General features: G+C 58.4%; 1 protein-coding gene across 4 annotated transcripts; it reads right to left on the bottom strand.

The window, feature by feature from the left end:
* Nucleotides 1–673: 673 nt before the first annotated feature.
* Nucleotides 674–26,669, bottom strand: PDE1B (phosphodiesterase 1B). 4 transcript variants are annotated; one of them, XM_037514920.2, is made up of 16 exons: nt 26,585–26,669; nt 26,384–26,506; nt 10,614–10,727; nt 9,590–9,772; nt 9,375–9,441; nt 8,918–9,034; nt 6,683–6,823; nt 6,204–6,304; nt 5,974–6,099; nt 5,751–5,852; nt 4,691–4,811; nt 4,285–4,366; nt 3,846–3,954; nt 3,237–3,367; nt 2,645–2,762; nt 674–2,159 (listed from the first exon to the last, which is right to left on the bottom strand). In XM_037514920.2, exons 2-15 carry the CDS (start codon nt 26,491–26,493, stop codon nt 2,659–2,661), a joined length of 1,608 nt encoding a protein of 535 aa, XP_037370817.1. In that variant the 5' UTR covers nt 26,494–26,506; nt 26,585–26,669; the 3' UTR covers nt 674–2,159; nt 2,645–2,658. The 4 variants fall into 4 exon arrangements, with proteins under 4 accessions (XP_037370817.1, XP_037370820.1, XP_037370818.1 ...); XM_037514923.1 differs by lacking the exons at nt 26,384–26,506; nt 26,585–26,669 and adding an exon at nt 20,139–20,266 and having other exon boundaries at nt 1,396–2,159; XM_037514921.2 differs by lacking the exons at nt 26,384–26,506; nt 26,585–26,669 and adding an exon at nt 15,010–15,320 and having other exon boundaries at nt 1,396–2,159.
* Nucleotides 26,670–27,290: the final 621 nt, after the last annotated feature.

Below are 27,290 nucleotides of genomic sequence, written 5' to 3'. Positions count from 1 at the left end.
TTGCAACTTGAAGGAGTCGCCTCCCTCCTGTCCTGCCCCCCGCAGCCCGCGCCCTTTGCCAGCTGCTGGGGAGAGGAGGTAGGGCAGCCGGGCTGGAGCCTTCTGGAGGGGGGGCATCTTCCCGGGGCCCAGCCCTTACTCGCTGCAGGACGGGGGTCACACAGGTGGGAGGAGTGAGGTCCAGGGTACCTGGAAGGAAGGCCCCAGCGCCTCTTCTGCAGGAGGGGATAACCCCCCGGGGCTGCCCGCCCCAGCAGGGAGAGCGGAGCCCTAAGCCTGTGCGTCCCACTGAGGCTGTGCTGTAGCACCATCTGCTGGAAAAAGGGGGAACTGCACCCTGGCCCTGGCCCGCGGGAAAGCGGGGTGCCTGCGAACCCTGGCTTTTTGTCACCTAAGGGGCCCTTGCTCTCTCCCCGCTGGTCCTAGACACTGCGGGCCCAGGCGCAGGGAGCTCCTCGGAGCCCAGAGCCGGGCCTCTTCTGCCCACTGCTTTTGGTTTTTCTAAAGAGCAGAGGGGAGCGGGGTGGAGGGGCAAGACTCGTGTCCCCCCCTTCCTCGCTGGAGAAGGGTGTGATGGAGGAAGGGGACCTGACACGAAAGGCCACCGCACTCCTGCCCTCCACGCCCTGCACCCGCGGCCGGGCCTCGTACCCAGGCCTCCGCGGCCCGCCACGCACACCACAGGGAGAACACGGCCGGGATCTCATGGGCCCCCGAGGCGGTGGCGGTGAGGACGCGGGGTGCTTCCACCCGGTGAACACCAGAGACGCCAGGCCTGGTCTCCCTTCTTTATTGATCTCCGGCTATAGCAGGTTCTGAGAGACCCAGGGCAAGGAGGTGTCACATGCATCTCTGCCCCAGTCGGGGGCGGGAGGGACAAGTGGCGGGGTGGCGGGTCTAAGAGACATGGAAATGGACTTCACACAAACAGGTCCACGGTACAAATGCAGGTTGGTATTTACAAGGAAGGAGGAGGGCAGTCGCCCGGACCTTGGCCTTTCCCGGGGCAGGGCGGGGTGAGCGCAGCCTGCGGAAGGAGGGGGCAGGAGCCCGGCCGCCGGGCTTTCTTCCAAGGACCTGAGGGCAGCAGCCCTGAGCCCCTTCCCATCTGCCGTGCACCCACCACCCCCACCAGTCCCAAGGGAGGGCCCCTGGGTGGCTGCAGCTGGGCGGTGCTGAGAGGGAGGGCGGCGAGGGGCCCTCTCCCAAGCAGCAATGCAGGATTCTGGCCTCACACCTCACCCTCCCACTCACCCTTGACCCCAGCCCAGCTGGTCTCTACTGCTCACAAGATGCACCCCGCGGGGCTTCGCTGGGGAGGTCTGGAAGCACTTTACAGACATTGGTCGGATGGGAGGCTCTCAGCCCTGGGGAGCAGAAGGGGCGGGGGCAGGGGTGGGGGGCTGGGGAGGCAGCCAGGGCAGGTGACATCCCAGGACCAATCCAGGTTCCTGAGAACCCTGGGAAAGACCCCCCCTCAGCCCTGGCCTGTGGCTCCCCTCCTCCTGCAGGGCCATTTCAGAACGGGAGGGAGGGAAGGTTGCGGGGGTTGGGCTGTGGATGGTGCTAAAGCAGTGCAGGTCGGGGTGAAGAGGGTGCGCCCCCCCATTCCCAGGCCCTCGCCAGGTCCCGTGCCCTCAAGGCGCCCACTCTCCTCCCCAAACATAGGACTCTGAAAACCCCCACTCTCTATCCCACTCCGGCCCCTCCCAGTGGAGGAAAAGGAGAACCCAGACCTGCCAGCTAAGATCTGGGGTGGGGGCTGAGGGAACCCCCAAAACGTATTGCTTAGAAACTTGGAGGCAAAAAGGATGGGGAGGGCCCGGGGGCTGGCATCTCTGACCCTCCCCCCAGGCCCTGGGGAGCCCCTGGGAAGCGCCCCACCCCCAGCCAGCCATCTGGCCATGGGGGGGTCCAGAGGCGGGGGGACGGGCACAGTGACCACTGGGAGTCCAAAGTTCCCCAGTCTTGCTGCCAGGAGAGTAAAGTGCGCCCCAATGGGTATCGGGTGGGGAAGGGCCCCCCCACCCCCACAATCTGGCATTTGGCCTGCGGGTGGGTTGTCTGTTCCACGACCTCCGCGCTCCCTTGGAGCAGATGGGGGAGCCAGTCCCGATGGATGGTGCTGATGACATCGGACACGTTAGACTCACGAGGACCTGGGGGGACAGAGACGCCTCAGCACGCTGGTCTTGGCCTGTGGCTGCAGCTGGCCTTCCCCAAGTCCAGGCCGATGCCCACTCGGGCCCCGCCAGGATGCAGGTGGTGCAGAAGGCGCCCGCGCAGGGCGTGCCAGGCCTGCGGCCGAAATCGTGCCCAACTGACCCCGCCTAGCCTCACGCCCGCCCCCACCGGGCTCCTGCCCTCAGGCCTCGCAAAGGCCCTAGAGTGACTGAAGCCTTGCCAGCCCCCCCCACCCCGCCCCTGTCCTGAGGGGCGCTTCCTTCCCGCCAGGACTGACACAGAGGAGGAAGGATTTCCCTGCTTCCCTCTCAGGCCTGTGTCCTGCCCTCCACTTCCCTGCCTGGAAAGAGGGAAGGGGACGCTGTGTCCGCCGACTCTCAGAGATGAGGCTTCACCAGTGCCACGGGACACCCAGGGCCCCCAACCGCCTATAAAGCCCGGCACCCCCAACACGGCGCACCTGGGCCCGCCCGGCTAGTCCAGGTTCCCGTTCTGGTTGTGCTCGTCGTCGGCGGGCGAGGGCGGGGCCTCTTCCTCACAGGGGGACAGCTCGTCGATGGACATCTGGTTGGTGATGCCTGCGGGGCGGCGGGAAGCTGGGTCAGGCCAAGAGCCCTTGCCACAAGACCCAAGAGGTATGTGGGCAAAAGTAAGGGACTCACAGCCGACCCCCTGCCTGCCAGCCTGCCCATGCCCGCGGGCAGCCTCCCCGGCCGGGCCCAGACGCACCATCCTCCGCTCTCACATAGAGGGGAAGATCTCTCAGCCAGGACCACCCAGCACCCAGACCTACAGGGGTGCCGTTGACAGGCCACGTGTGCACAGGGGCCCTCTGGCTGTGGGATATGGCTGTCCCTGCCTCTCTAGGCCCCTTCTAGAACAGTGCAGGCTAATCAGCTGGTCAGTGTTTCCTGTGATCAAACTCAGCATCTGCCCTGACTGAGTTGTCCAACAGAGTGGCTCCAGGGCGTGAAGGAAAAGGGACCCGCCGCTGCTCCACCACCGCCTTCCCCCAAGGCCTCTCCCCCACTCCACCCCCGAAGGGCACGCACCACTTGCTGCTCGTTCCTTCCATTTCTGCTTGTTCTCCTGAATGTACTTGATCCAGGTAGAGCGGAACCTGACCACGTCAGGATTGGGGTCTCCTACTTCCACATCCAAGGAAGGCTGGCGCCACTGGAAGCTAGATGCAGGACACCCCCCCAGTTCCAGAAGTGAGACCCCATCCCCCCATCCACTCCAGAACCACCTTCCCGGCCCTCAGAGCGGAGGGGACGGAAGAGCAGGAGGGGGCTGGTGGAGAGTCGTCTTTCTCTTGTCCCTCCGCTAGGGACACCCCAGGTTCCTACCCCTGACCCCTCGACGTCACCCCACGACGCCACCCACCCCTCTGAGTGGAAGGAAAGTACCAACAAGATTAGCAGAAAGGCGCTAGGCAGCTACAGAAGACACAAAATTCTGGTGACAAGGACACAAGACGCAGACCTCACCCTTCTAGTCCCATCTTTGCACCCCAGTGTGTGTGACACGCAGCCAGGGAGCTCCCCACCTGCAGTGTCCTGAGCCCCACCCCCGCCATGGCTGCGCCCCTCCCTGTGAGTTGGCCTCTGTACTTCCAGCTTCCCTCCCCGGAGCAGGAGGCCCGGCCCGCGGCCCCTCACCTGGGCTGACTTTTAGACTTGCCGTCATCGTCTGCCAGGGGCTGGACACTCTTCTCGGCCACATCGGTCAGCACAGAGAAGGTGGGCTCCACGATGAAGTCGATGAAACCTGCAGTGGAGGGGGTGGCGCAAGGGAGAAATGTCCCCCTGAGGGTCGGCCAGAGGCTGTGAAGCCGCATGCCTGTGCCCCCCGCCACGTGCCAACAAGGTGGCGGGGTGACCTGGGGCTGAGCACTTCCCCAGGGGTCTGGCTTGGGGATGCTGTCTCTGTCTGTGACCCCGGAGAACTCCTCCCACTGCACCCCCCTGCCTCCCACTCAGGACCCCAGCCTAGCACAGCAGGTTTGCCCCTGCAGGAGGAACGGTTGAGAGGGGTGGGGACCTGGGCCTTGGGGGTCCAGCCGGGCCAGCGTCCGCCCCTGCAGGACAGGGCACTCACCGATCTGGGACTGCGCGACCAGCGTGGAAGTGCGGTCACAGAGCGGAGAGAAGGGCAGGCCCAGCTCTGCTTCCTTGTCGCCCTGGGGAGAAGACAGGCGGGGAAGGCTGGAGAGGAGACCCCAGACACACCAGATCCAGGGTGCAGCTTGGGGGCGGGGGAGGGAGGAGGCTGTGGTTGTGGGAGGAGAGGGGATTTCTGTGCCTTTGACCTGAAAATGAGCGACGTGCAATGGAATGAAACTGCCGGCAGCTGTGAAGCGTTGCGGGTTAGCGATGTTGGATCAGGTTTGGGGTCAGGTGAGCTATCGGGGAGCAGAGGAGGATCTGGAGTAGGAGTGGGGAATGTGGGGAGCATGGGGAGCACGGGCCCCGGGAGCAGCAGGTGCACAGGGAGGCCAGGTCACCTGGCGGAAGAACTCCTCCATCAGGGCCTTGGTCCAGCGGCTGTGGACCGACCACTGCTTGGTGGGGTGGCTGATGTCCGCGGCGTGGAGCAGCAGAGACAGAGCCTTGGGCTTGTCGATCCTGGGCAGGGCAGGTAGCAAGGGAGACGGACCTTTTAGGAAAGGAAAACCTAGACCATTCCCTGCTTCCCATCACAGGCCTCCCTCTCAGATCCTTTCGGCGAGCACACACGCACGAGCACTGTACACACGCACGAGCACTGTACACACGCACGAGCACTGCGCACACGGCAAACACCCGAGCTCGTAGGCCAGAGAACCGGGTTCAGACCCCCACCGCGCCCATCCCACAGCTGCCGCATGGCATCGAGCAAATCATTGAAAATTTCCATATTTCATTTTCTTCAACCCTAGGTGGAAATAACAGCCTCCGCCAGAGAGTTGTTCTGAGAATCAAACGACATACATGGATTTAGAAGAGAGTCTGGCGCCTAAGTGCTCAGTGGATGTTACCTATAATTATGATTATTGTGATTATTGTAATGCTGATTCTTCCCCAACAGTGACACACTCTGCCACAGACACCACAGACACCACACCCCAGCACACACCTGCAGGACACACACATCTGCTTTTTCTTACACACGCTTCCACTCCCACCCATCTCTAAGCAGCAGATGTCACTGCAGCATTTATCTGCATCCTTTTTAACCTCACGACACTCCAACGACAGCCCTGACGAGGAGGGCTGCTGGTGAGGAGGGGCGCTGGAGACTGGGGGGGCAGGTCGCCTTCACCTCTCACAGCTAAGGAAGCCAGTTCGGAGGGTTGGGCGGCTCTCCTGGCATTCCCAAGCAAGCCGTTCAGGAGCAGCCGTGAAAACGCCTCCCTCAGATCGCAGCCCCGAGTGCCGTCCAGCAGCCCAGCTGCCCAGGCCGTGTGTGAGCCGGGACCTTGTGTGCACACACATCACACACACAGATGCATTCAGACGGGGCGCAGCGATCACCACGCGCACGCCTCGCTCCAGCCGGGCCCGGCCACCCCCACCAGGCACCACCTCTCCAGCTGCTGCAGGGCCGTCTTCATGGTCTTCACTTGCTGGAAGTGGCAGGACATGTCTGTGGCTAAGACCATCTCGATGACGAGGGCCCGCAGCTCTCTGAACGGACAGAAGCGGAGACGTGGTCAGCACCCACAGCACTGCTGGGAAGAGGCCCGTAGGCGGGAGGAGAAAGCGGGTGAGGGGTCACTAGGGATGCCCAGTGCTGGCTTCTGCTCACACAAACTCATCCTTGGTGAGGTTGATGAAGATGTTCATCTCGTCATCCTGCATAATTCGGAAAACAGAGCTGATGTGGTGATTCTCCAGCACTGAGCGATCGTTGTACAGGATGGCACACTCTGACCTGCAAAGCCGAAGGTCATCACGTCCGCTGCCCTGAAGTGGGGACTCTGCTCCATTTCCCACCTAGACGGGCCCCTCCCGCCCCAGCCACACCCCACCACTCACTTGGTCTGGATGTGGAAGCTGTTGGTTGTGCCTGTGTGCTCGTAGTCGTGGATGGCTGCAGCAAAGATGATGGCCAGGAGCTCGATCTCTGACAGGCAGTGCTGGGAGCAAGGCGCAGGAGAGAAAACGGCCCCCGCAGGTCATACCCAGAGGTCTTCGCCGCCAGCCCATCTCAGCCCACCTCCTCCATTCTCAAGGAGCCTCCTGGACCGATGCCGTCCGGGGTGCCAGCTCCCAGCTGGTACAGACCCTGCCCTGCCCCAACCCTGCTGCGCCCAACACACAGCCCACCGCCACCCGTGCAGTGAGGGCCCGCCCAGGGATGCCCTAGGAGTGAGTCCAGTGCGACCCTGTAAAGACTCTGAGATGCTAAAGGAAGGCGCCAAAGAGGGGACATGGAAAAGGGGGTACAGTCTAGAACCTCCAGTTAGCCGGCGAAGGACTCTGAATCACACACCCGTGTTCTCCGGGGCACCTACCACCATCCCCGTGCGGAGCAGGACGCAGTGGACCGTCTGGGTAACGTCGGCTGCGTGAATCTGGTTGTGGTAAGGGTTCTTGTACTTCCCATAGCCTGTCTCCAAGGCTTCCAGGAAAGCCATCAGAAACACAGTGGGAATCTGCAGGCGGAAGGAAATGGAGAGACGGAGGACCTGGGGGATGGCAGGCAGCCAAGGGCTGAGCTTAGCGAGGCCTGATTGCTTGGCCAGGCAGTGTGGCCTGGGAGAGGCAGCTGTGCAGTCAGGTGAAGGCGCACATCTGGGCTCCACCACCTGGCGGCCGTGTGACCTTGGCCAAGTCACGCGTCTTCTGTGCCTCAGACACTTAAGTGCAGAATGAAGATAATACCACCGACTTTGAATTTAATGAGATAAGTACAAGGCACTTAGTAAGTACTCTCTAAAGAGTAGCTATAATTATTATTATTTCCCTGGAGATTTTTAAGAAAAGGAAATAAAGCTTCCCTCCCACCTTCTAAGCACCATACCCCATCCTGAACCCAATATCATGGAGAGGGACTCCGAAGCAGCAGAAAGAATAAGCTGACCTAGAGTGGACCCTTCCAGGCAGATGTGAAATGCCCCCTCCTCTGAGAAGCCTTCCTAGACCTCCTCCCCCAGCCCTGCCACACAAACACACACACACTCTAGGAACTAAAGTTCTGTCCAGCTCCTCTCAATGCTCTTTCTCTGCATGTAGCCTTAGGGTGTCTGCCTCCCTCCTTCAAAGGCCCAAGGCTCCCACGTGGCAGGCTGGTGTGTACAGCTGTCCCCAGGTCTCCTGAGGCTGGGAGGAGACCAAGATCCAGGACTTGGGGAAGCTTCTGCAGAGATGAACAAGTGACGAGACACAGAAGACGCACCACCGTCAGTCAGACCCTAATGTCCCCCACCCCCACCCCGGAGGGCTGTGCCCCAAATTCAGGGAATTTTAAAGGACCGTTTCCATGACAACTGCCCTTGCTTTTCTGTTGCCATGGCGTCCCTGGAGGGAAGGGGAGAGGAGGGGAGGCGCAGGAGAGGGAATGGGTGCCCAGGAAGGGAACGTGGAGCTTGAGAAGGGCAGCTCCAACTGGCGCCTCCACCAGAGAGAACACTGAGGCAACAAAGCTGCCTCTCGCAGGGCCTGCGAGCAAGACAGGCTGGGGCTGGGGAAGCCCCACCTGATGCAGCTACTCCTGGGGCCTCCCACACTCAGTCCCTCCAACCAAGGACGCAGAGGTTAGGAGAGGCTGGGGCTGGAGTATGTCCGAGAACCACTTGGGAGCAATATGATCTGGAAAAGTCTTTGGAAAAAGAGGACCCTGCTATTCTCTGTCCTGGAGGGCGGGATTCATGGGAAGAAAATGAAACTGCAGGGAAGGCCCAGGAAAAAAATCCCAGCTGAGCAGATCAGCAAAGTTCTGGAAACTTTCTTGAGAGTTGTTGTAAAAGGAGGGGTCAAGGGTCAAGGCTCGTACACACCAACAGTCTGTTGTGATGATCTGGAGGCAGGCTGTGGGCGGGCAGTCTCCCAGCGCCCTCTGGGAAGGGCCCTTAAACCCTCAACATCCCCCCAGAACACACACGTTTTCCTCCACTTAACGTCGACCACCCAGCCCCCCCAAGTGCGGACCAGATCTCCCACCGCAATCCTCAACCCCGCTGTCCACTTCTAAGTGTGGATTTTCCACAAGGGAGTGTTTTTTTTCCTAGTCCTTATTCCCAAGACACTCCCTCTGGCACAGGATCTGGAGAGGACTTTAGCCCCATATTCTTCTTCCCGTCCAGCCAAGCTGAAGAGCAAACGGAGTTCACACACCCTCCCTCCCCTCGTTTGGCTCTACCAAGCAATGCCAAGAACTAATCTCGCCATAAAACTCCTGGACAGAGACAGGCTGTCCCCAGGAAACAGAGACTGCAGTCCCAAGGGTGCTGGCTGACAGCATCCGGACGCACGGACCCGGTCACCACAGCCAGGACAGCTGCCACGGGGGTGAGCCGAGAGGCAGCTCGAGAGGACAAGCCGGGAGCAGGCCAAGGGCAAAAGAAGAGAATCCCAGGCAGGAGGGGTGCAGACAGGAATCTCCCTGAGTGCAGTCACTGGGCCCGAGAGGGAGAGCAGCAGGCGGGAGAAGAGACAGCGGAGAGCCTGCGGGATCCACCTGGAGATGGTGCAGAACTGCCGTGAGAGCAAGAGCCCGGGCCGGAGGCCTGCGCGCGCTGGTGCCTGACCTTAAAGCGGCTGATGAGGTTATGCCGAGTCAGCAACTCAAAAACGATGGTCCTCAGGGCGTGCTCCTCCGATGCCCGGTTTAAGGAGAAGACATCAAAGCACCAGCGGTCCAGGTTCTGCAGAAAAACCAGAGAGTAGGCAGGCGCACTCCTGGGGGAGAGCCCCGCAGCAGCGAGGACTGCAGTTGGACTTCACGGCCGACTTCCCGGCGAGGGCAGAGATTTGGGAAGGAGGAAAACAAAGAGGTGATGAGGTGGGCCTCTTTCTGCCCAGATGTCGCTTAGTCGGGGAGAGACAGGAAGGCTGGAGTTTACCTTAGGGGTAAGTAAACGTTGTTTTGAGGAACATGGGCCCCAGAGGTAAAAAGGGAGGCAAAAGTCACCCCAATAACCAGTCTGAAACTCCCCGGAGCTCTTTCACCCCCCAAACGTCTCTTTCCCGAGAGCCGGGGATCACCTTGAGACAACTGAGGACTGCAGCGGAGTAGGTGGGGCCCACGGCGGTGAACGTTCTCCGGAACATCCTAAGACGGAGCAAGGAAAGGTGAAGGTCGGGGGAGCAGGGCCTTACCAGGTGGGGCTGTGGGATGAGCTCTGGGCAGGTCTGCCGGGGTCTAGAAGACCAGGGTGGCAGCTAGAGGCAGAGAGAGGCCGAGCGTGGGCGCGCCTCACCGTTCCACAAAGATGCCGGCCTGCACGGCGTGCACAATGCTCCGGAACTTGGGCTTCTCCTCCGCTCGCCGGCCTTTGGCCCGGGCCTGCTGGGTGAAGGTGGAGGCCAGCCAGTCCCGCACCTCCGAAGGCACAGCATCAGACCGCAGCTCCTGCAGCTCGTCCTCCGTGTCCAGGATTTGCCTGAGACCCCAGAGGGGAGTCGCAGAGGAAAGACAGCAGGTGCTTCCACAGCCTGAGCCCCTGGCCCAGCCGTGCCCCTCACCACAGCCCCTCTCATGCCAGCCTCATGCTTCTCTGACGTGCCCTCCCCTTCTCTCGCTGCGCCTTTTTGTTTCTGCCTCTCTCTCTCTAATGTCTCCCATAATGAAGCGGGTGGAGTAGAGGTGGGGCAGCGAGCACCCCAATTCTGGACATGCTCAAGCAGACACTGCCACAGCACCGGCCACGGAGGCTACAGACCAGCAGCGCGGCCCGGCAGAAAGAAAACGCAAGCCGCCTGTAAGGAATTTTAAATCTCCCAGTAGCCACATTAAAAAGGTAAAAAGAAGCAGGTGACGCGTGTTCTAATGATACGTTTTATTCGACCTACTACACCCAAGACAGTATCGCTTCAGTGTGGAATCAAATATAAAATATTTTACTTTTTTTCTAAGTCTTTGAAATCCAGCGTGTATGTCCCATTTCCACGGCTGTCTGCATTTGCACGTCCACATTTCCAGTGCGCACTAGCCACACGTGACCAGGCTGGGCCGCGAGGATCTCGAAGGACCCCTCACTGGAATAAGGCTCGGACTAGACGCGCTGTCGGGTCCCCTCTAGCTCTGAAACAGCGTCCCCTTCTCGGATCTGGGTTTGTCTCTATCTCGGCTGTTCTCGGCTGTTCCTCTGCCTCTTTCCCTGCCTGTATTTCTACCTACAGCTCTTTCTCTCTGCCCCTACCCCACCCCCCCGCCCGGGTCAGGGCGTCTGTGTGCCCTCCGGTGGGGCAGGTCTTGCCTCTCAGCCAGCTCCCCACGCTCACCGTGTCTCATCTATGTAGACAGCCTCCAGCAGGGAGGCCGTGTACTCCAGGTTTTTCTTCAGTTCCTCAATGCTCACCTCCCCATTCTCCAACTGCTTCACCATGTAGCGGAGCCTGGGGGGATGGGGGGGTACAGACATCCTTCTTAGGTGCTGCCTCGTCAGAACAGGATACCTCTCAGGGGGTGCACTCTACAGAACCCGCTTCAGCCTTCCATAAATCATTAATCACCCCAACAGCAATAATAACAGCAGGGCCTCCCTGGTGGCCTAGGGGTTAAGTCTCAGCGCTACCACCATGACGGCCCTCCACAGTGGTGCGAGTTCCGTCCCCCGCCAGGGAGCCATCCACATGGCACAGCAGACCTCTCCTGTCTCCCCGCTGCTCCCCTCAGCAGTGTGTTTCAGTCTGCCTGTTCTGCTCCCCGCTCTGTCTCTGGTGAATCCTCTCACCTCTGGCCTGTACCCCAGTTCTTCTATGTAAAAATAAATAAAACCTTTTAAAATAATAATAATAACAGCATTGCGTTAAGCTTATGTACCCCTAAAGTTTAAGCCCAGACTTATCCTGACTCTGCCATCCCCACCCATTCTGACTTCTCAACACCACCCCACACCCCCTTTAGTTAGTGTTTCCTGAAACTCTGTTTCAACTGCACTGGCAGAATTGGGCAGGTACAAGCCTCTAGGGAGATGTGTTGGGGATGATCTGTTTCATAATCTGAATAAGCAAGAGCTAAAACTGCTTATTTCCCCCATGAGAGAGGGTTCTGGGGGCCAACAGCAGTCAAAGGAGCCCCCCAAGATCCTTTCATTATGTCTCCAGATCATGCCGGGGCAGGGGGTACATGTCCACAGCCCCTCTGTCCCTGGCAGGGATGGCAAAGACACAGAACAAAGACCAAATTGAATGCTTTCGCCTGGCCTCACCCCATCCAGGCAGAGCTAATGGATTATGATTCCAGAATCCATCAACCAGGACAAAGCAGGATTAACCCCTGCCTCCCTGGTGCTGCAGCAAAGATAGGAAAAAGGGACTGTCCCGATCCCCAACCATGCCCCGCAGCAGCTCCCGGCCCAGGCACAGTGGCAGGGGTGGGATCAGGGAGAGATTTACTGGATGCTTTGCCTGAAGGGACAACCCCTCATATTTTGCACTCATGGATCCTGGGGATTTATGATTAACTGTAGGCTTCTGGGAAAGCTGGCAAGTCCAGCTCAGGCAATCACAAAACAAAGCTCTGTGACTTTAGGTGGTGATTTTAAAGCGTCGAAACATTCTTTTCGCTCCTCTCACCCCCCCGCCCCAAAACTAAGATGGGGTGAAATGGCGGCCATCACAAATCCCCACTGAGAGGGGCTTCAGAGAAAACCCAAGATCACCCTATGAGTCAGGCAGAAGAGAATGAGTCAGGGACCAGAGGCTGAAATTAGCAGCAATTCCCAGGGATGCTGGGGGAGGGAGAACAATGGCATTCCTGAACAGAAGCAGCTCTAGATTCCTGGGGTCTCTGCAGTTTCGGAATAGGAGTACCCAAAATAGCCAGTCGGTAAGTGTCACAGGCCAACTCTCACCTCAGCAGTCCTGGCTGAAGACACATCTGGATACAAGTGGGGCAGAAGAGGAGGGCCAGGCCCAGAGGGGCAGTGGGTTCTTTTCAAATCCCACTCCGGCCGTCCTGCCGCTCCCCCTCCATGTGGACGCGGCGGGTTGTTTAATCACACGGAGGCCAGGTTCAGTTCAGCTTCATTAGGGAGGAGGAACAGAGACTCGAGAACATGAAAGCCTTCCCCAGCCAAATGAGGTAGAAAGCAGGGCCTGAACCAGCAGCCCCCACAGTGCCCACTGAGAGGGGGCAGAACAAAAAGGTGAGGTACACTCTGCCTTTGGAGCCCAGGCCCCAGGCAGGGCTGCTCCCTCCAAGGCAGTCCAGGTGGCCGGGGGCCCTGGAATCGGAAGAAAAAGGCCTCTGGACCCATCTCTCTCCAGGATTCCCTTCCCGTCAGACCTTCTCACAACCCAAAACTCTGCCCCCCCACCCCCCAGTCAATGCCCACCACCGGAATTCTTCCAGTTTCTTCCAGACCCACCTCTGAAAAGGCACATCCCAGCTCAGGCTCCCAAAGTGAACAGCCACGCCCACGGGCGCTCATTTGCATGGATTCGCAGAATCGCTAACAATGCTGCCAGCTCCTCATTTGAAAAAGCGCTTGCTCCTACATTATCTCATTTTAACCTCACAATGGGCCTAGGGGGAGGTGAGAGGCGGGAGGAATTGCCGTCCCTATTTCCAAGAAGAAATCTAGGCCCCCTCGGACCCGGGTCTGGGAGGCAGGACTCCTGGGTCCAGACCTGTCACCTCCCGGCTCTGGGCTTTGGGCAAGTCACTGAAGCATAATCAGAATCTAGCTCCGCGCAGATGCCGCAGATCAGAATCACCTGGGGTACCACATCCTGGGCGTCTCTGCACACCTTTGGAACCAGAATTTTTGAGAGTATGGTTCAGGGATCTATATTTTTAACAAACAACCAGAGGATCCTCATGCACACTGAAGTTTGAGGAACTATTCTGGAGCCCAATTCCTTCATCTGTGAAATGGTAAGGATGATAACAAGCCTTCCCCCTCTCATGAAGGGCTGTTGGTGAGAGAGTTCAATAACGTATGCAAAAAGCCTGCACAAAAACGAGCCTCTGTAAATACGATTTAAACCTGAGCTGGTCCTGCCCAGCTCACACCTCATTCCCTTCAAACCCAACGAACACCTGCCTTCCCCATCCCAAATCCAAGTGGGAAGAGTCTAGTTTGGATGAAAGCTGGTCATTAGGAAGCCTCGTCGCAGAAGGATAGCAGGAAGGGGATGGCCACGATCTCTCCTTGACAACTACAAACCTCACTTGCACCTCACAACCACCTTATGAGGGAGGTTAAGTGATTTGTCCAAGATCACATCTTGTCAGTCTCAGTCAGACTGGAAAACCTACAACTCCCACTCCTAGAACCTCACCAAGCACCCCAACACCATCACAGCTCGTTCAGTGTCAGCCCATCGTTCCTGAAGTGCCCCAGAGAGAAAGCACCGACAGGGACCTGTTTATCTTGGCAGCTATGCTCAGCGTGCACAGTGCATGCTCGGGAAATGTTCCCTAAATAAATAAAAGGGGTAGCGGGGGCAGATAAATCAGGTATGGGGTGATCTGGTAGAGCTCACAAGTGACACCTGAGCCAGGATTTCTGAAACTCAAATGGAAAGACTGGGCAGAACAGCCAAAGAAGTTGTAGGCTGGCTTTCAACACACCCCTCCCCCTGAGTTCCTCCTGCCCCCACTTCTAGATGTGATCCAGAAGCTCTTTTCTAGCTCCTGTTGAAATCTGAATCCAACTTGATCCACACATCAGGAGGGGGCGGTGAAGATTAAAGAATAAATCTGACAAATGCGGAGTTCCAGAGGGGACCTGGACTTGGGCAGCTGGAATAATCCTGAACTTCACCCTCCTGGAGTTATGAAATGCTCCCCATGCCACCCTTTCTGGCCTGGGCTCTCCCAGACCCACCCAAAGGCCTCACTTCACCATTCTTCAGCAGGAAGTCCACATCAGTTTTAATGCGGCATCCCTGCTTCAGCGCTCAGAGGACCTGGCACGGGAACGGTCCCTTTGTCTGTACAACTGGATGCTCAGCCTGCATCCAGTCCTCATCCAGACCCAAGAAAAATCCCCACCTTCACGCCAGCCTGTTTCACCAACATCAGATTTTGCTCTTTTACCTTCAGTCCCTGCACCATGACAGAAGCCTGAGCTTCTGACCCCGGGAGGCCTCGTCTCTCCCTGCTCTAGGCAGCCAGCTAGATGAAAAGGCTCCTGGCCGGAAGACTCCCACATCACGGAAGAGTTCAGTACCCCCAAGCCCCAGCCGTTCATTTCTTGGATCACCACATGGCTGACCATCTGGCCATTTCCGAAGCCACTGCTTCCAGCTCCCACAACCCCAAAAAGATCACAGTGAGTAAGAGAGCTTAGGTCAGGGCACCTCAAGCCAAGGGGCTGGAAGTTGGAAGAGGAATCCTACTTCCCTCCCAGGGTTCTTAAGGCAAGAGATGCAATTTCAGGGCAACGTGAGGGCCTATGGACTGGGGGTCAGGAAGGAGCGACAGAGGAAAACGCCGCTAAGTCACCTGCCACAGTCATGAGGAAGAGACAAAAAGGAAAGCGATGGACATGGGAAGAGAATCAGGTGAAGGCAAGATGGACCAGGGAAGTGAAGAAGTTGGTGCCGGCACGCAGGTGCGCACACAATCCACAGGGCCTGTCCAGTCTGGATCCCGCCGGCCACACCACACCTGGCTGCCCGCAGCGTCTGTCCTCCGCCCATCTCGCCTCCTCCTCCCTGGTCCTACCTGACGATAGGGCCCTGCAGGTGGCTCCTCTGCACGGGAACAGGCTTTGCCATGGAAAGCACAGTTTCCTACTTCAGAGTATCAAAGTGCTGCCCCAGGGCCCCGGGGCCCTTGAGGGAAATGACTCCCTCTTGGGCCCCCGACTTCCTCCTCCAGCGTCTGCGTCCGCGCTGAGGACTGAGCAGCAGAACTTTCCCGAGGGGGGTGGGAGGGGCCTGGCGGGGGGCGTGATGGGGCTGACCCGGCCGAAGAGACTGGGTAAGAGGCCGCGGGAAGTTTCACCTCTGAATCAGCCTAAAAACAAGAATCTGTTCTCAGAAGAATCCCAGAAAGGACAGAAATAGCCGCGGCCAGCCCCTTGCTCCGCGGAGGAGGGGCTCCTGGAGGCCAGGGCAGAGGATGCGCGCGGACCCGCGTCCCCTGACAGCGTCCCCTGACCGTCTGGGCGGGCGGGAGGGACCCCGGGCGGGAGAAGCGGCCCTGCAGGAGCCCAGGGGGCTGAGGCGTTTTCAGTTCCCTGCTAGGGCGTCTCAGGGCCCTTCTCCAAAATGAGCGGGGCCTGTCCTGAGAGAATGGAGGCAGGACAGAAAGAGAACTGGAAGCTGTTAGGGAGGTGCTTGCTGCAGCGAGGGCTCAGGGGCCCCCACCTGCTGACCAGCCCCCGGGGAGGGAACCGCTCCCCAACCCCAAGCCGTGAAGGAGGCCGAGCCCTGGCCGAGCCCTGGCCATGGAGCCGAGGCGCTGGCAGGTGGCTTCACACGCGCCACGCCAGTTTGCGCATCTGCAGAACGGGAGCTGGGAGAGGAGCAGTGCAGGGGCGAGAGCTCAGGGCAGCCCCGGGGAGAAGAGGCCTGACGGGGTGGCCCGGGGCGGAGGGGGGCCGGAGAGGCGGGCAGGGGACCGGACCCCGCGGGCGGCCGGGGGCGCCTCCGGCCCGTGCGCGCTGCGCCCCAGGCGCGCCGGCCTCTGCGGAGTGGACGCGGCCCGCGGCTGCCATTGGCTGTGCCAGGACGGCGCCGGCACCGTGCACGGGCCCCGATTGGTCAGCCGGGGGACTGGGCGGGGCTAAGGGAGAAAACGGGGTGAAGCCAACGGCCTCCCGGGAAGTCCACGCGACCGCGACCTCCTGGCTGTCAGGGCCGGGCCGGGCCGGGGGCGCGGCGGCCTCGAGGAAGGGGCGCGAGCGGGGCCGCAGGACAGGCGGGAGGACACAAGGGCAGAACCGGGCCGGGAGCCAGGACTGTGCCGGGAAGCCGCTCCCCCGAAGCAGGGAGAAATTAAAATACCTTGTCACTGAGCCAGGGCCTTGGAAGACTATAAACAAATGGGGTTTGGGAACTGCTGTTGCTCAGCGCCTCTGTGCTGGGACCCGGGGAAGTGGCTTCAGCAGCAGCGAGGACAGGGGAGGTGAAGGATCTACAAGTTGTTTTCTAGTGAACTCCTGGGGCTCTGAAGCAGGGCTGCTGCAGATTCAGGGAGAAAGGAAACCCACTGTCTGTGGCCCCCAATGCACGCACGTGCACACGTGCACACACACACACACACACACACGCACGAACGCTGGGTCATGTTCTTTAGAGAGAAGCACTAGACTCAGAGTTAGAAACCTAGAGCTGCCACCCAGGCCACAAGAGACAAGTCTCCAGCCTGGAGGCCAAGTACTTCTGGTTTGGAGGGCCAGGGTGGGGCTGGGGGCGCAGCAACAAACAAGCCAGGCCACTCCCCTCCCTCACTGCCTCCAGCCCCTGCCCCTAATCACGCAGGCCCTCATCTCAGCCTGCCCACTGCAAGGTGGATTTCTTAGACTAGGAAAGCCTTGGAGAGGATCTTTTGTCCACCCCCTGCCTTCTTGCTCAATAGAACCAAAGCTGATGAGACTAAGGACCACACAGCACCCACCCCACATGCCCCTGCTGCCCCCCACCCCACATGCCCCTGCTGCCCCCCACCCCAGACTAATGTTATCATTGACTGTTCCTAGTGAGGAACAACACGGTCAGCCAGCATCCCCGCCTGGGGGAATAAGCTTCACACACACTCACTCACCCACACACACACCCACACCCCCCCCCACACTCTACCTCTGCCTGAGCTGAAGGGACTGTCCCCTGGATGGGAGCAGAGCGCAGAGGTGATGACCCCAGTAAAGAGTCCACTTAGATTTTCCTTTAGCCTGGACTGGAAATTGAGTTTGAAAGTAGAGAGATGCCCGACCATTGTGCCCCCCTCTCTGGCCCAACCCCTAGGGCCCACCCGCACGGAAGAGCAGGAGTTGGGGTGGGGAGTGAGCAAGGGGCAGAGGCTCTGCTTCCAGTCAGAGAAGAGGGGTAGAAAGGAAGGGGTAGGCTGGGGCGGCGGGGGGCTGACAGTGGGGTTGAGGAAGGGTCAGCCAAGACTGATCTCCAGGCTCTGCAATCTCAGAGGGTAACAGAACCTGGAAAGTCATCTCAATGCAATAGAAAGAGGAGATGAGATGAAAGCATGTTTTGGCCTGGACTTGGCCACGTGTGCAGCCCTGGGCAAGTCACTCCCAGCTCCAGCGTCCTGGCCTGTGACACGGGTGACGAATACCTGCGCACGACCAGGTCGTGCAGAATGCTCGCACAACCGCACGAGAGCGTAGGATGGGGCCTCGGAAGCACAAAGTGGTGCATGGACGCCAAGGATTATCGTTTAGTCTCGCCCTTTGTTTAGTGACTTCCACAAACGTTCATTAAGAGTCCCCCAGAGACAAAGTCCTTCACGCCCACTCCTGTACCCAGGACCTCTGGTGTAGAAAAGCCACGTCGCCCACCAGCACCACTCGGGTTGTCTGGGGCTCCCCCGGCTCCTTACCCCACAGGGCCCAGGCAGACAGGGGAAGTGGCAGCCAGGGAACGTGCAAGGCAGGGAGCCCTGGGAAACCAAGAACAACCAGATCGCCCCCTTACCACCACGCAGCTCCCCGACTCCCCTGGCTTCCCAGTGCTATACAGTTCTGGCAGCTGGCTGGGCACAGCGGCGGGGGTGGCTCCGGAGATAAAAATATCCCCCCTGGTGACAGAAGTGGGGTTCCATCCTGGGAGGCAGCAAGCCTCAGGTTGACATGGCAGCAGCACTGAGCTCTCTGGGGCTGGACGGATGAGCTAAGGGATGGGGGTGGGGGGTGGGGGCAGGCGGCCTGGGGAGGAGCCCGGAGAAGAGAAACCAGGGGGTGAAAGGAGACCAGGGGAAGGTACTAAGGGCGGGGGGTACTAAGGTTGCTGGAGGGAGGGAAGGGAGACTTGAGAGGTGCTGAGGAGGAGGGTCTGGGGAAACTGAAGCAGAAGAGGAGACACAGTGCCAGCCCAGGCACCCCCTCTGCCTCCCTTTCCAACAGGTGGCCCCAGCAGCAGCCCAGCGTGGATCAGAAGAAGAAGGGGTTATCCAAAGGGCTTGAGCTTTGACCCAGACTCACAAGAACCCAGATACCCATCTCCCGGCATGGCACCCGGGTCGCCACTCCCGCAGTCCTCGAGCGAGGGAGGAACTGGAAGCTGGAAGCGGAAGGCCGGTCCACGGAAAGCCAGTCAGAGGAGGCTCCAGGAGAACTCTCTAGCTCACTTGTCTTCCCTGCTGCTCCCTCCCTGCGCTATTTAATTCTGCTCATTAACCACCTCCACGTGGACCACCCCCGCAAGCCCTCCAGACCACATCCCAACAGATGTTCCAGCAGACGCCCTGCTGCCAGGGGGCCTAGCAGATGTTGAACGCGGCCTGAGATGGGAAAGTGAGTTGGACGCCTGGCAAGGGACTGACTGCAGGTGTGATGCACTGGATGGTGGATCTGTGGGCTTGTGGCAGCCCTGTACCCCCATCTTACCCACTACCTCTGGGCATCAGTTTCCTCCTCTGTAATATATTTTGATTCTCAAATTCAATGCCTGGGGTGGAGACACAAGGGAAGTAGAATGACTGGGTCTTAGTTCCTGGGTTCAAGTTCATCCCTTCTGACTGGCTCACAGCTTCTCACACACACACACACACACACACACACACACACACACACACACACACACGCTCAGCCCTAACCTGATGCTTAAAGGAAGAGGGTGGCTTTCTTCTTTACCCTAGGAAGGTCTAGCCTCCGTGATCTTTCCAGGAAGTTCTCTTCTACACATCTACCTTCAGTCCATCTTGCTGCAATCAAAACTATAGCACGTTTTCTTGGCATTTCAGAGAACAGAAAGAGAAATCAGGCAGAACAAAGAAGGCTTTGGAGTGAGTCTGGTGCAATTTGCTTTATTAGATCTTTCAGATCAGAATTTCTAAAGCGTTGTAGAGAGATGGCCAGGATTTAGGGAGTTTAGCAACACCCATGGCATGTGTGTTCAGGGGCCCCAAGAAGTTTTCAAGGCCAGTGGGTACAGCAGAGAAAACTGGGGCCACAGTGCCAAGTTCGATGTACAAGAGCTGATAAACAGGGAGCACGGAAGCCAGGGCATAGGGATGAAGGAGAAGCATCTCCAGCCCGCAGGCCTGCCTGCCAGGGAGTCACTAAGCCCCCAGGAAGCCACGCTCACTTACCAACCTAAGTGGTGCCAAGGCCAGCTGGGAGCCTAATCATCCCGTGCAGCCACCATCATTATTTGCAAACCTGACTTCTTATTGCAGCTGCAGAATCGACTGGAAACCTGCCTGTACCCAACAGCACCACCTGAGCACCTCCTTCCCAGCCCTTCCAGCCCCCAGCACTCTCCCAGGGTACGCCCTGGTCGCTTTCCCACCATGCCTGCTTCTCTGACCAAAACCCTGACACCGGTCCCTCAGTGGACCTCTGCCAGCTCTGGGACGCCAAAGAAGAATGCACACTTGGTGTTTTCTTCCCAGAAGGGAATCAGCTCCATAGATGCAGCAGGAGCTGAAGGAGGGAAGAGCTGAGGGGGGCACGAGAGACAGAGGGCCTGGCGCTGTGGGACAAAGCAGCCCTTGCCTTGAGCAGATAACAACTGGATGTTGTTGTTCCCTTCTCGGCGGCTCTTCTTCCCCCCAATTCCCATTGTGCCCCTCCCGGTAGTCCCAAGATTCTCCCCAGTTCCTCAGACCATCACATCTTCCTCCTCAGAGAACAGGCTCGTTACCTACCAACCTCCAGCCTCCCAGGCTCTCACCTGCACGCCACCTCTCTGCTGCTGTCCCGAAGAGAGTGGAAAGAGCTACTCAGCTTCCGTACTTGAGAAAAGCAGCCCCCTGAGATCCAAAGGCAATTACTTGGCTTCCTCCCCAGAGGAGGCAGGAGGAGGGGTCACTGCGGTGGCTACGAAAGACCTGGCAGAATGCAGGGGCTGAAGCGCCACGCCTCAGGGCCTAAGGAGACCCCAAAGGGGGCTGCAGCAAACTCACCCCAACAACATCTGGGCAAGCGGGAGCTCTGAGCCCCGAACCCCAAGCCCCGGGATTTTTTTTGACTCCCAGCCAAGGCGAGGGGGGAGTAGAACAACAACAGCGAAAATGAGAGGGCCAGTGCAAGGAGCAGGAGCTAGTGAGGAAGCGGAGCAGGGAGGAGAGCAAGAGGAGAAGCCAGAGGAAGGTGGGGACAGGGGAGGGAAGAGACAGAGGGAAGATGCAGGAAGAAGCCAAGGGGGGGACGCAGAGGGAGCAGAGGTTGGAAACAAATCCTCAATGACAGATTTAAAGACCTGAAAGAGGGGCCCCCCTGGTGGCGCAAGGGGTTAGGCACTGCTGGGGTTAATTGCAGCCGCTGCTGAAGCAATTTGCAGACTCTGCAGCATTCGATCCCTCTGGCCGGCCAGGGAGTTACCCACATGGCGCAGCAGACCTCTCCTGACTCGCCTGCTGCCTGTTCTGCTCCCCACTCTGTCTCTGGTGAATCCTCTCACCCCCCGCATCTCTGGCCTGTACCCCAGCTCTTGTATGCATAAATAAATAAATCTTTAAAAATAAATAAATAAAGACCTGAAAGAGAGAGGGAAAGATTTGTTGCCCGGTTCCCTGCTTCTCCCTCCCGCTCTGCTGGAAGGCCCAAAAGAGGGGACCGCAGGAGACAGCCGCTCCCTGCACTGACTTCGGGAACTCCCGGGACAGAGCCCCCCGGGGAAAAGAGAGGAGGGTTATCCGGGCTTCTCCCTGGAGGGCCTCCCTGGCCAGCCAGCCCCATAGAATCCCCAACCTGCTTCACCCTCTTCCTGGCCAAAGTGATAAATGCAACCTCAAATGTAGAATCTTTGCTCATCTTTTTCTGCCCAGTCTCCTGGGGCTTCTGGGCAAGCCGAGTGGCATTTGGGTTATCAGGGCCCGTGCCTGGTATATGACCCCCGGCCTAGGGACTGGGGATGAATTCCGGAGGGGAAGTGCTCCCAGGCCCACAGAACTCGCCAGTGGCAGCCCCTGGGCGCGCCCTCACCCGCCATGGCCTAGCACTGCAATGGCTCCGCTCTAGTTTGACTCCTGGGGAGAGGGGTGACAAGGAGGACATCCCCCTCTTTTCTTTTGTCATCAGCAGCCCCCACCCCTAGTGGGACAGCCTCCCCCTCACCTGCTCCAGACACCCATGCAGCAACAGAACTGCTCCAGATCACGTCTCAGACGCAGGGACTCCAACCTGCTCAGCGCTTTGAATCCCTGCCGCTTGGATCTTGATTTGCTCCCTTTCCAAACCCCTGGTCACCTGCTCATTTCCATTCCCCTGCTCTTCACACAGCGAGCTCTCCCATGCTGGAAAAAGTCCAGACTTTATCATTCATCATCTAAAAACCACTTTCAATGGATGACATCAAATGAAAAGCTGAGATTCAGAGACTATGTGGCTTCAAGATCACGCCGCTGGCAATTGGCAGAGTAGGAACATGAACTCATACTTCAGCACCCCAATATTCTTATATTCTTCCACTGCCCCCCCGCCCCTAATTCCTCCCAACCACGTGTTCTGACCAGTAGTTTGTATAGTTCTTGCTTTGATATGAATTTTTATTTCCCTTATCTCTGCACTACCCCCTCACCTCACTGTGGGACTTTTCCACCATCTCCACCCCCCCCCCAGATGCCTCATTCAAGACAAAGCTGATGGGGGAAATGCAGATCTGGAAGACATCTGATGGCAGAAGGGGTACAAGGCCCAGGGGTGAGAGATTCCCTTGGCCACGGCTGGAAATAAAGGAGGAAGAGCTGATCTGAGGAGGGCGCTGGTAAAAATCAACACCCCCCCCAAGACCTGGAAGAAATGATAGTCCTTTTTCTCCAGAGGCTCAGGAAGCCCCAGTTTATCCTGTAATCTTCACAGCAGCTCCACAGCCATAGGCAGAAAAAGGAGGAAGACAGCACCGTTTTCAAAACTGGTGAGAGCAACAGAAGATCCCTCCATGGGGCAGATACAGAATGAGGACAAAATCTCACATCAGTGAGGCACCCAGCCCCGCCCCTCAACTTCCTCCTCCTGTGCATTTGATCTCCCCAGGATTGTCCGAAAAATGGAGTGTGTCACAAACACATACACATCTCGCGCTTACATATCCTTCCGTTGCCCACACACATCATTTCCTCCACACGGAGGGCAGACTTCAGGCATTCAGGCAAGTGCTTCCCTTCCTAACATATTTATCACCACGCATGCCATCTATAAACATAAAAACAGAGACATCCCATGGAGTGCTGACTCCACACACTGTCCCCGGCGCGCACATCAACCTTCACGTAGACACACGTGTATGCATGCCAGGCGTTCACAGTGTCATCCTGATGCAGCTCATCCACACAGCCACACAGCGCTGCTTCTGTGTTCTCTCTGCAGCCCCTTTGGTACGGGTTCTGCCCTGAAGCCCACAAACCCCAAGCCTTTTCTACATCACCCTCTCAGGAAGCCACAGAAGATGTTCTCTTTCTTCCCTCACCATTTTCTGCTCCTCCCCCCTCCCCAGGAACGCACGCACCACAGCATCAGATACACAGCAGGGCTCCATGATCTATACACATCCACCCACTGATTCGTTGGTTCATTACTTCATTAAGCAGCATTTATTGTGGATTATATTCCAGGTGCCACACTAGACTCTGATGAAACAAAATGAGCAAAAATAGTCCCCAACTGGGTCCTTGCTCCAGCTCAGCTATAATGACCTTGAACCACAGCTTAGTCTATTAAGCTTAGACCTTGGGATTAAGCTTAGACCTTGGAGAAAGGAGAAGAGAAAGGGACTTTATCTGTTCTATCCCATGGGAAGAGGAGAGATCTGTCTGTAAAATTCCAGGAGAACTTAGAGCAGAGAGAAGAGAGTGATTCTTGTACTATGCTGAGAGAGGGAGAACTCGTATCTTTGCCTTTCCTGGCTGTGTGAGGCTTCCAAAGGAAAAGACTAGGCAGAACCTGGAGTGGTAGAGTTTTACCACTTGGGTGGGTGTAACAAACACGGAGCAAGGTGTCTTCTCCACGCTTCGGTCTACTGGATGGAATTCAACCAGATTACAAACTCCACGGCAGCAGGGATTGTGTTCATTTGTCCAGCACTGTATCCCCAGCGTCCTGCACCCTTGCTGGCCCAAAGGGGCACTCAGTTAATGGTTGTTGAATGAATGCATGAATTAAGCATGGCAAATGAACCTCTGCTTGTGGTTTTCCTTCATTCACAAAAGCACAGAAAATCCTTTCTACCCAATTTACCCTCCCCCACACTCCCAAGGCCCTCTAGTCTCAGAGAAGGCTGGGCAGGCAAGTCAGAGACTCCTTCCTAGGGCCTCCGATGCTAAAAGTCATCCTAGTGACCCGATCATCTCCAGACTGCCCCTCCCAGCTTCTGCCACGTCTCTGTTTATGAGTCTGCTTCGTTAGGAAAATTCTCCTGCTGGGCAGAGATGAAATCCCACAGTCAGAGACTCTCCAAATCATATGCTCCAGATCCTGAGTTCATCCTTCACAGAGTCCTAATATGGGAAACAGAATTCCTGGATGCCCTTTCCAAAAAGAAATTTCCCTGTACAAATATATTACTAGGGGCTTTTCTACAAGAGATAAAAATACCAGGTCTGGACTCCCTGAAGGGAGTCTAAATGTTCTAGATTAAAAATTAAAAGGGCGGAGGTGGGTGGGATATGCTGGGTACGGGAATCAAGGCATCTACACATATAAATGTATGTTCCATCTGTCTTCCTTTCTCCTCACTGCCCAGTCTCGAGTTAATCACATCCAACCTTCTATTTGCAGACTAAACAACCCCTTTCCACCCAGACCCATTGGGTCTGGTGGTCACTGGGGATAGGGGTGTCTATTTCCATTAAAAAGAGGGGCTGCCTTCTTTGCTCGCCTCTTCAGAAACCATTCAACCACTCAGCGTTGAGGAATTTCTCTCTTCTACTCAGCAAAAGTTCTAAATCCTTTTCTTTTCTTTCACCCATAGGCAAAGCTACCCAATATTCAAACAGGGCCAAATGCAGTAAGCCAGCAACTTGGGGTCTACCTTGATAACACCTTCTTTCTCTGCTTCAAGAGAGTAAGACCGGGAATCTATTCCTGGTGATTAGTATTGAGAAGATGGTACTTTTCTGAGACTGCTGGAGTGAAGACCAGAATAATCTAATCAACAAGGTTAGTGATCCTTGTCTATCATGATATCCTGAAGGACATCTCAGCCAGCACACTCTGGAGAGGGCCCTGCTCCTACTCCCTCTTTCCTGAGCTTCCAGGGCCTCCTTCTGGGCATCTTCTCTCACCATGGGCACATCACAAACTAAAGGGAGAAATAGCAATTTGCTTCCAGGAAAGACTTTCGGTTAGAAAGGCGAGGGGGGAGGGACAGTGAAGCTGGGAAAACCTGCCTGCTCCTTTGCAGCGGTTTCCAGGAGTGAAGGCAAGAGAAGTATACGATGAGCCACCAGTGCTGTGGGAATCCACGCAGGCCACCTTGATTTTTCCTGTTATAAACCCCCAGGTCCCTTCTTTGCCTTTCAACCACTTCCTTACCTGCCCTTCTTCCCAGCTTAGTTAAATTAACAGAGTTTAGTTTTCTATCAAGAATCACCCAGTGCTCTTCCCAACAAAAATCAATTCCATCAGTGTTCCCTTTCTCCATGCCAGAACTCATTCCAAGGCTTTGCTTCACAGAGCCCAGCAAATGGCACAGGCTAGAGGCAGCAAAAGAGGGCAGAGCACATTTGGATTCCAACTCCCACGGCCCACTATGCCTCCGTTCTCCCGAAGGCCTTTCTAAGCAGCCCGTGCATAAAGCAGGCCCACCAGCCCCACGGAAAGGTATCATCTTATCAGCACAGGTGAAGTATTTAAAGAGCAACACAATCGTGAGCCTCTCCCCCTCTGCCAGAATCCAAAAATGGAAAGATTTAGAGCTCGCTACTGAGGGGATTGGCGAAGGAGCTGCATTTTGGGGCTCTGTCCACTGTAGTTCCTCACTGAACCCCTACAGCCTTTCCCTGCGGCCAGGAAGAGGGCCACCGTCCCTTGTTCTCTGATTAAGAGTCAACAGACTGTGGCGATTACTCGATGGATGGCAGCTGCCTGGGTGATAAAGCTGGTGCTTGGCTTATCTTTGATCCAGCCCTCTCCTGCTTTTAGGAAAAGGAAGAAAAGTTCCTTTTCTCCACGGGGACTGGAGTCCCTCCTTCCCCTGTTTATTTCTCCCCACCTGCTCTCATCCCGCGACAATAAGAAGCGATGCCTAAATGTGCCTGGAGACCAGGGGAGACCCATAGCAACAAAAAGGTTTTGACAGCTACCTTGCCCCTGTCAATCACGCTTTCCTCCCCCACGCAGGGGGGGAGCTCCGCCCCTTCTCCAGAGCCCGGGTGGATATGCAGAATGGGGTTCCAAGTTCCAAGAGAGAGGAGCAGCTCAGGTATGGGGTGCCCCCGCCCCCACTCCCCGTAGGATGCAGGAGGCAGAAACCACCTAGTCCAGCTGAGAGCCATACGACCCACAGGTTGGCACAACTCTCCCCAGGCACTGGGTCTGCAGGTGGTGCAAGCGCTCCACGCGCACCTCTGGGGCCCACGGACAGTCCTGCACATACATGTGATGTGTCTCCCAGCTCCACAACGCTGCACATGGATGTGTGTGAGTCAGCCTGCCACCTCCTGAAGGCTGCCGGGCTGCGGCCCTACCACACCGCACACACTGTGCGGCCGCTGCACGCTGCGTGTGCCACCAGGGGGTGGGGGCGGGGGGCAGGGGCGCAGGCACGCGGCCCCTTTGCAACTCTGAGTCCCACGCCAGCCCCGGGCTCTCTGCGCACATGCCCTGCACATGTGGCCTCCATGGGTGCCGGGCCGCTCTGTCCTCGCACCTGCCAGCATGTGTGCCGGGGAGAAGCCGCCACCCGGCTCCGGCTGCTCCCCCCCCCCCCACTTTGCAGGCTACCTACCCCCCCCCCCCCCCCCCGGGCCAGGGACTCACAGAGACCGAAGCTTAATCCACATCTTCTTGCTGGGGGCTGACTTCAGCTCCAGGGGGGACGGGCAATCGGACTCCAGCATCTCGGGAGGGCTGCGGGGGGACAGCTCCATGCTCGGCGCCCGTCTGCAAGGGGGAGAAGACAGCAGCGCGGCTCAGCCCCGGACCCGGCGGCGCCCTCGCCCGCCGCCAGCCCCTTGGCACCTGCAGCCGGCGCGCGCCAGCCAGGCCGGTGGGTCTCGGGCGGCCGGGCGGGCAGAGCTGCGGCTCCTGCGGCGCCTGCTCTCGCGCTGCCCGGCCGCGCTCTGGGCTCCGGGTCCCGGCTCTCCGCGCCGCCGCCGGGGCCGCCTCCTCGCCAGCCTCCTCCTCCCGCGGCCGGGTCCTCCCCGCGCCCCTCCTCCCTCCCCTGCCCGCGCGCCCGTCTCGCTCCCGGCGGCCGCTCCTCCCCCTCCCGGAGGAACGATTGGAAGCCGGGGGCGCACGGACGCGCGAGCGCCCAGGGGCGAGCGCACGCACAGGCGCCCGGGGCCGCTGCGTGTGCCCGGCGCGGGGGGCGCGCGCGGGGGCGCGGGGGGCGCGGGGCGCGCGGGGGCGCGGGGGCGCGCGGGGGCGCGCGGGGGCGCGGGGGGCGCGGGGGGCGCGGGGGGGCGGGGGGCGCGGGGGCGCGCGGGGGGCGCGGGGGGCGCGGGGGGCGCGCGGGGGGCGCGCGGGGGGCGCGGGGGCGCGGGGCGCGCGGGGGGGCGCGGGGCGCGCGGGGGGCGCGCGGGGGGCGCGCGGCGCTGGGGCGGGCAGGTCCGCGCCGGGGGCGGCTGTGTGGGTGCCCTCGGTGAGTCGCCTGTGTCTGTGCCTGCTTGGCTGTGTCCGCGTGTGCCCAGCCGCCTGTGCGTCCCATGTTCGAGGGGAGGGGAGA

This window comes from Talpa occidentalis, unplaced genomic scaffold, assembly GCF_014898055.3.
Source record: "Talpa occidentalis isolate TD23 unplaced genomic scaffold, MPIMG_talOcc4v2.1 talOcc4.16, whole genome shotgun sequence".
NCBI lineage: Eukaryota > Metazoa > Chordata > Mammalia > Eulipotyphla > Talpidae > Talpa > Talpa occidentalis.
This window is presented reverse-complemented; position numbering and strand designations above follow the sequence as displayed.

Coding starts and splice junctions, on each gene's coding strand:
- PDE1B (XM_037514920.2), bottom strand. CDS start 26,493: ATGGAGCTGTCCCCCCGCAGCCCTCCCGAGATGCTGGAGTCCGATTGC. Junction 9,035..9,374: donor CAGTCCTCAGTTGTCTCAAG/GTGATCCCCGGC, acceptor GTTTTTCTGCAG/AACCTGGACCGCTGGTGCTT. Junction 3,368..3,845: donor AAGTCTAAAAGTCAGCCCAG/GTGAGGGGCCGC, acceptor TCCTGCATCTAG/CTTCCAGTGGCGCCAGCCTT.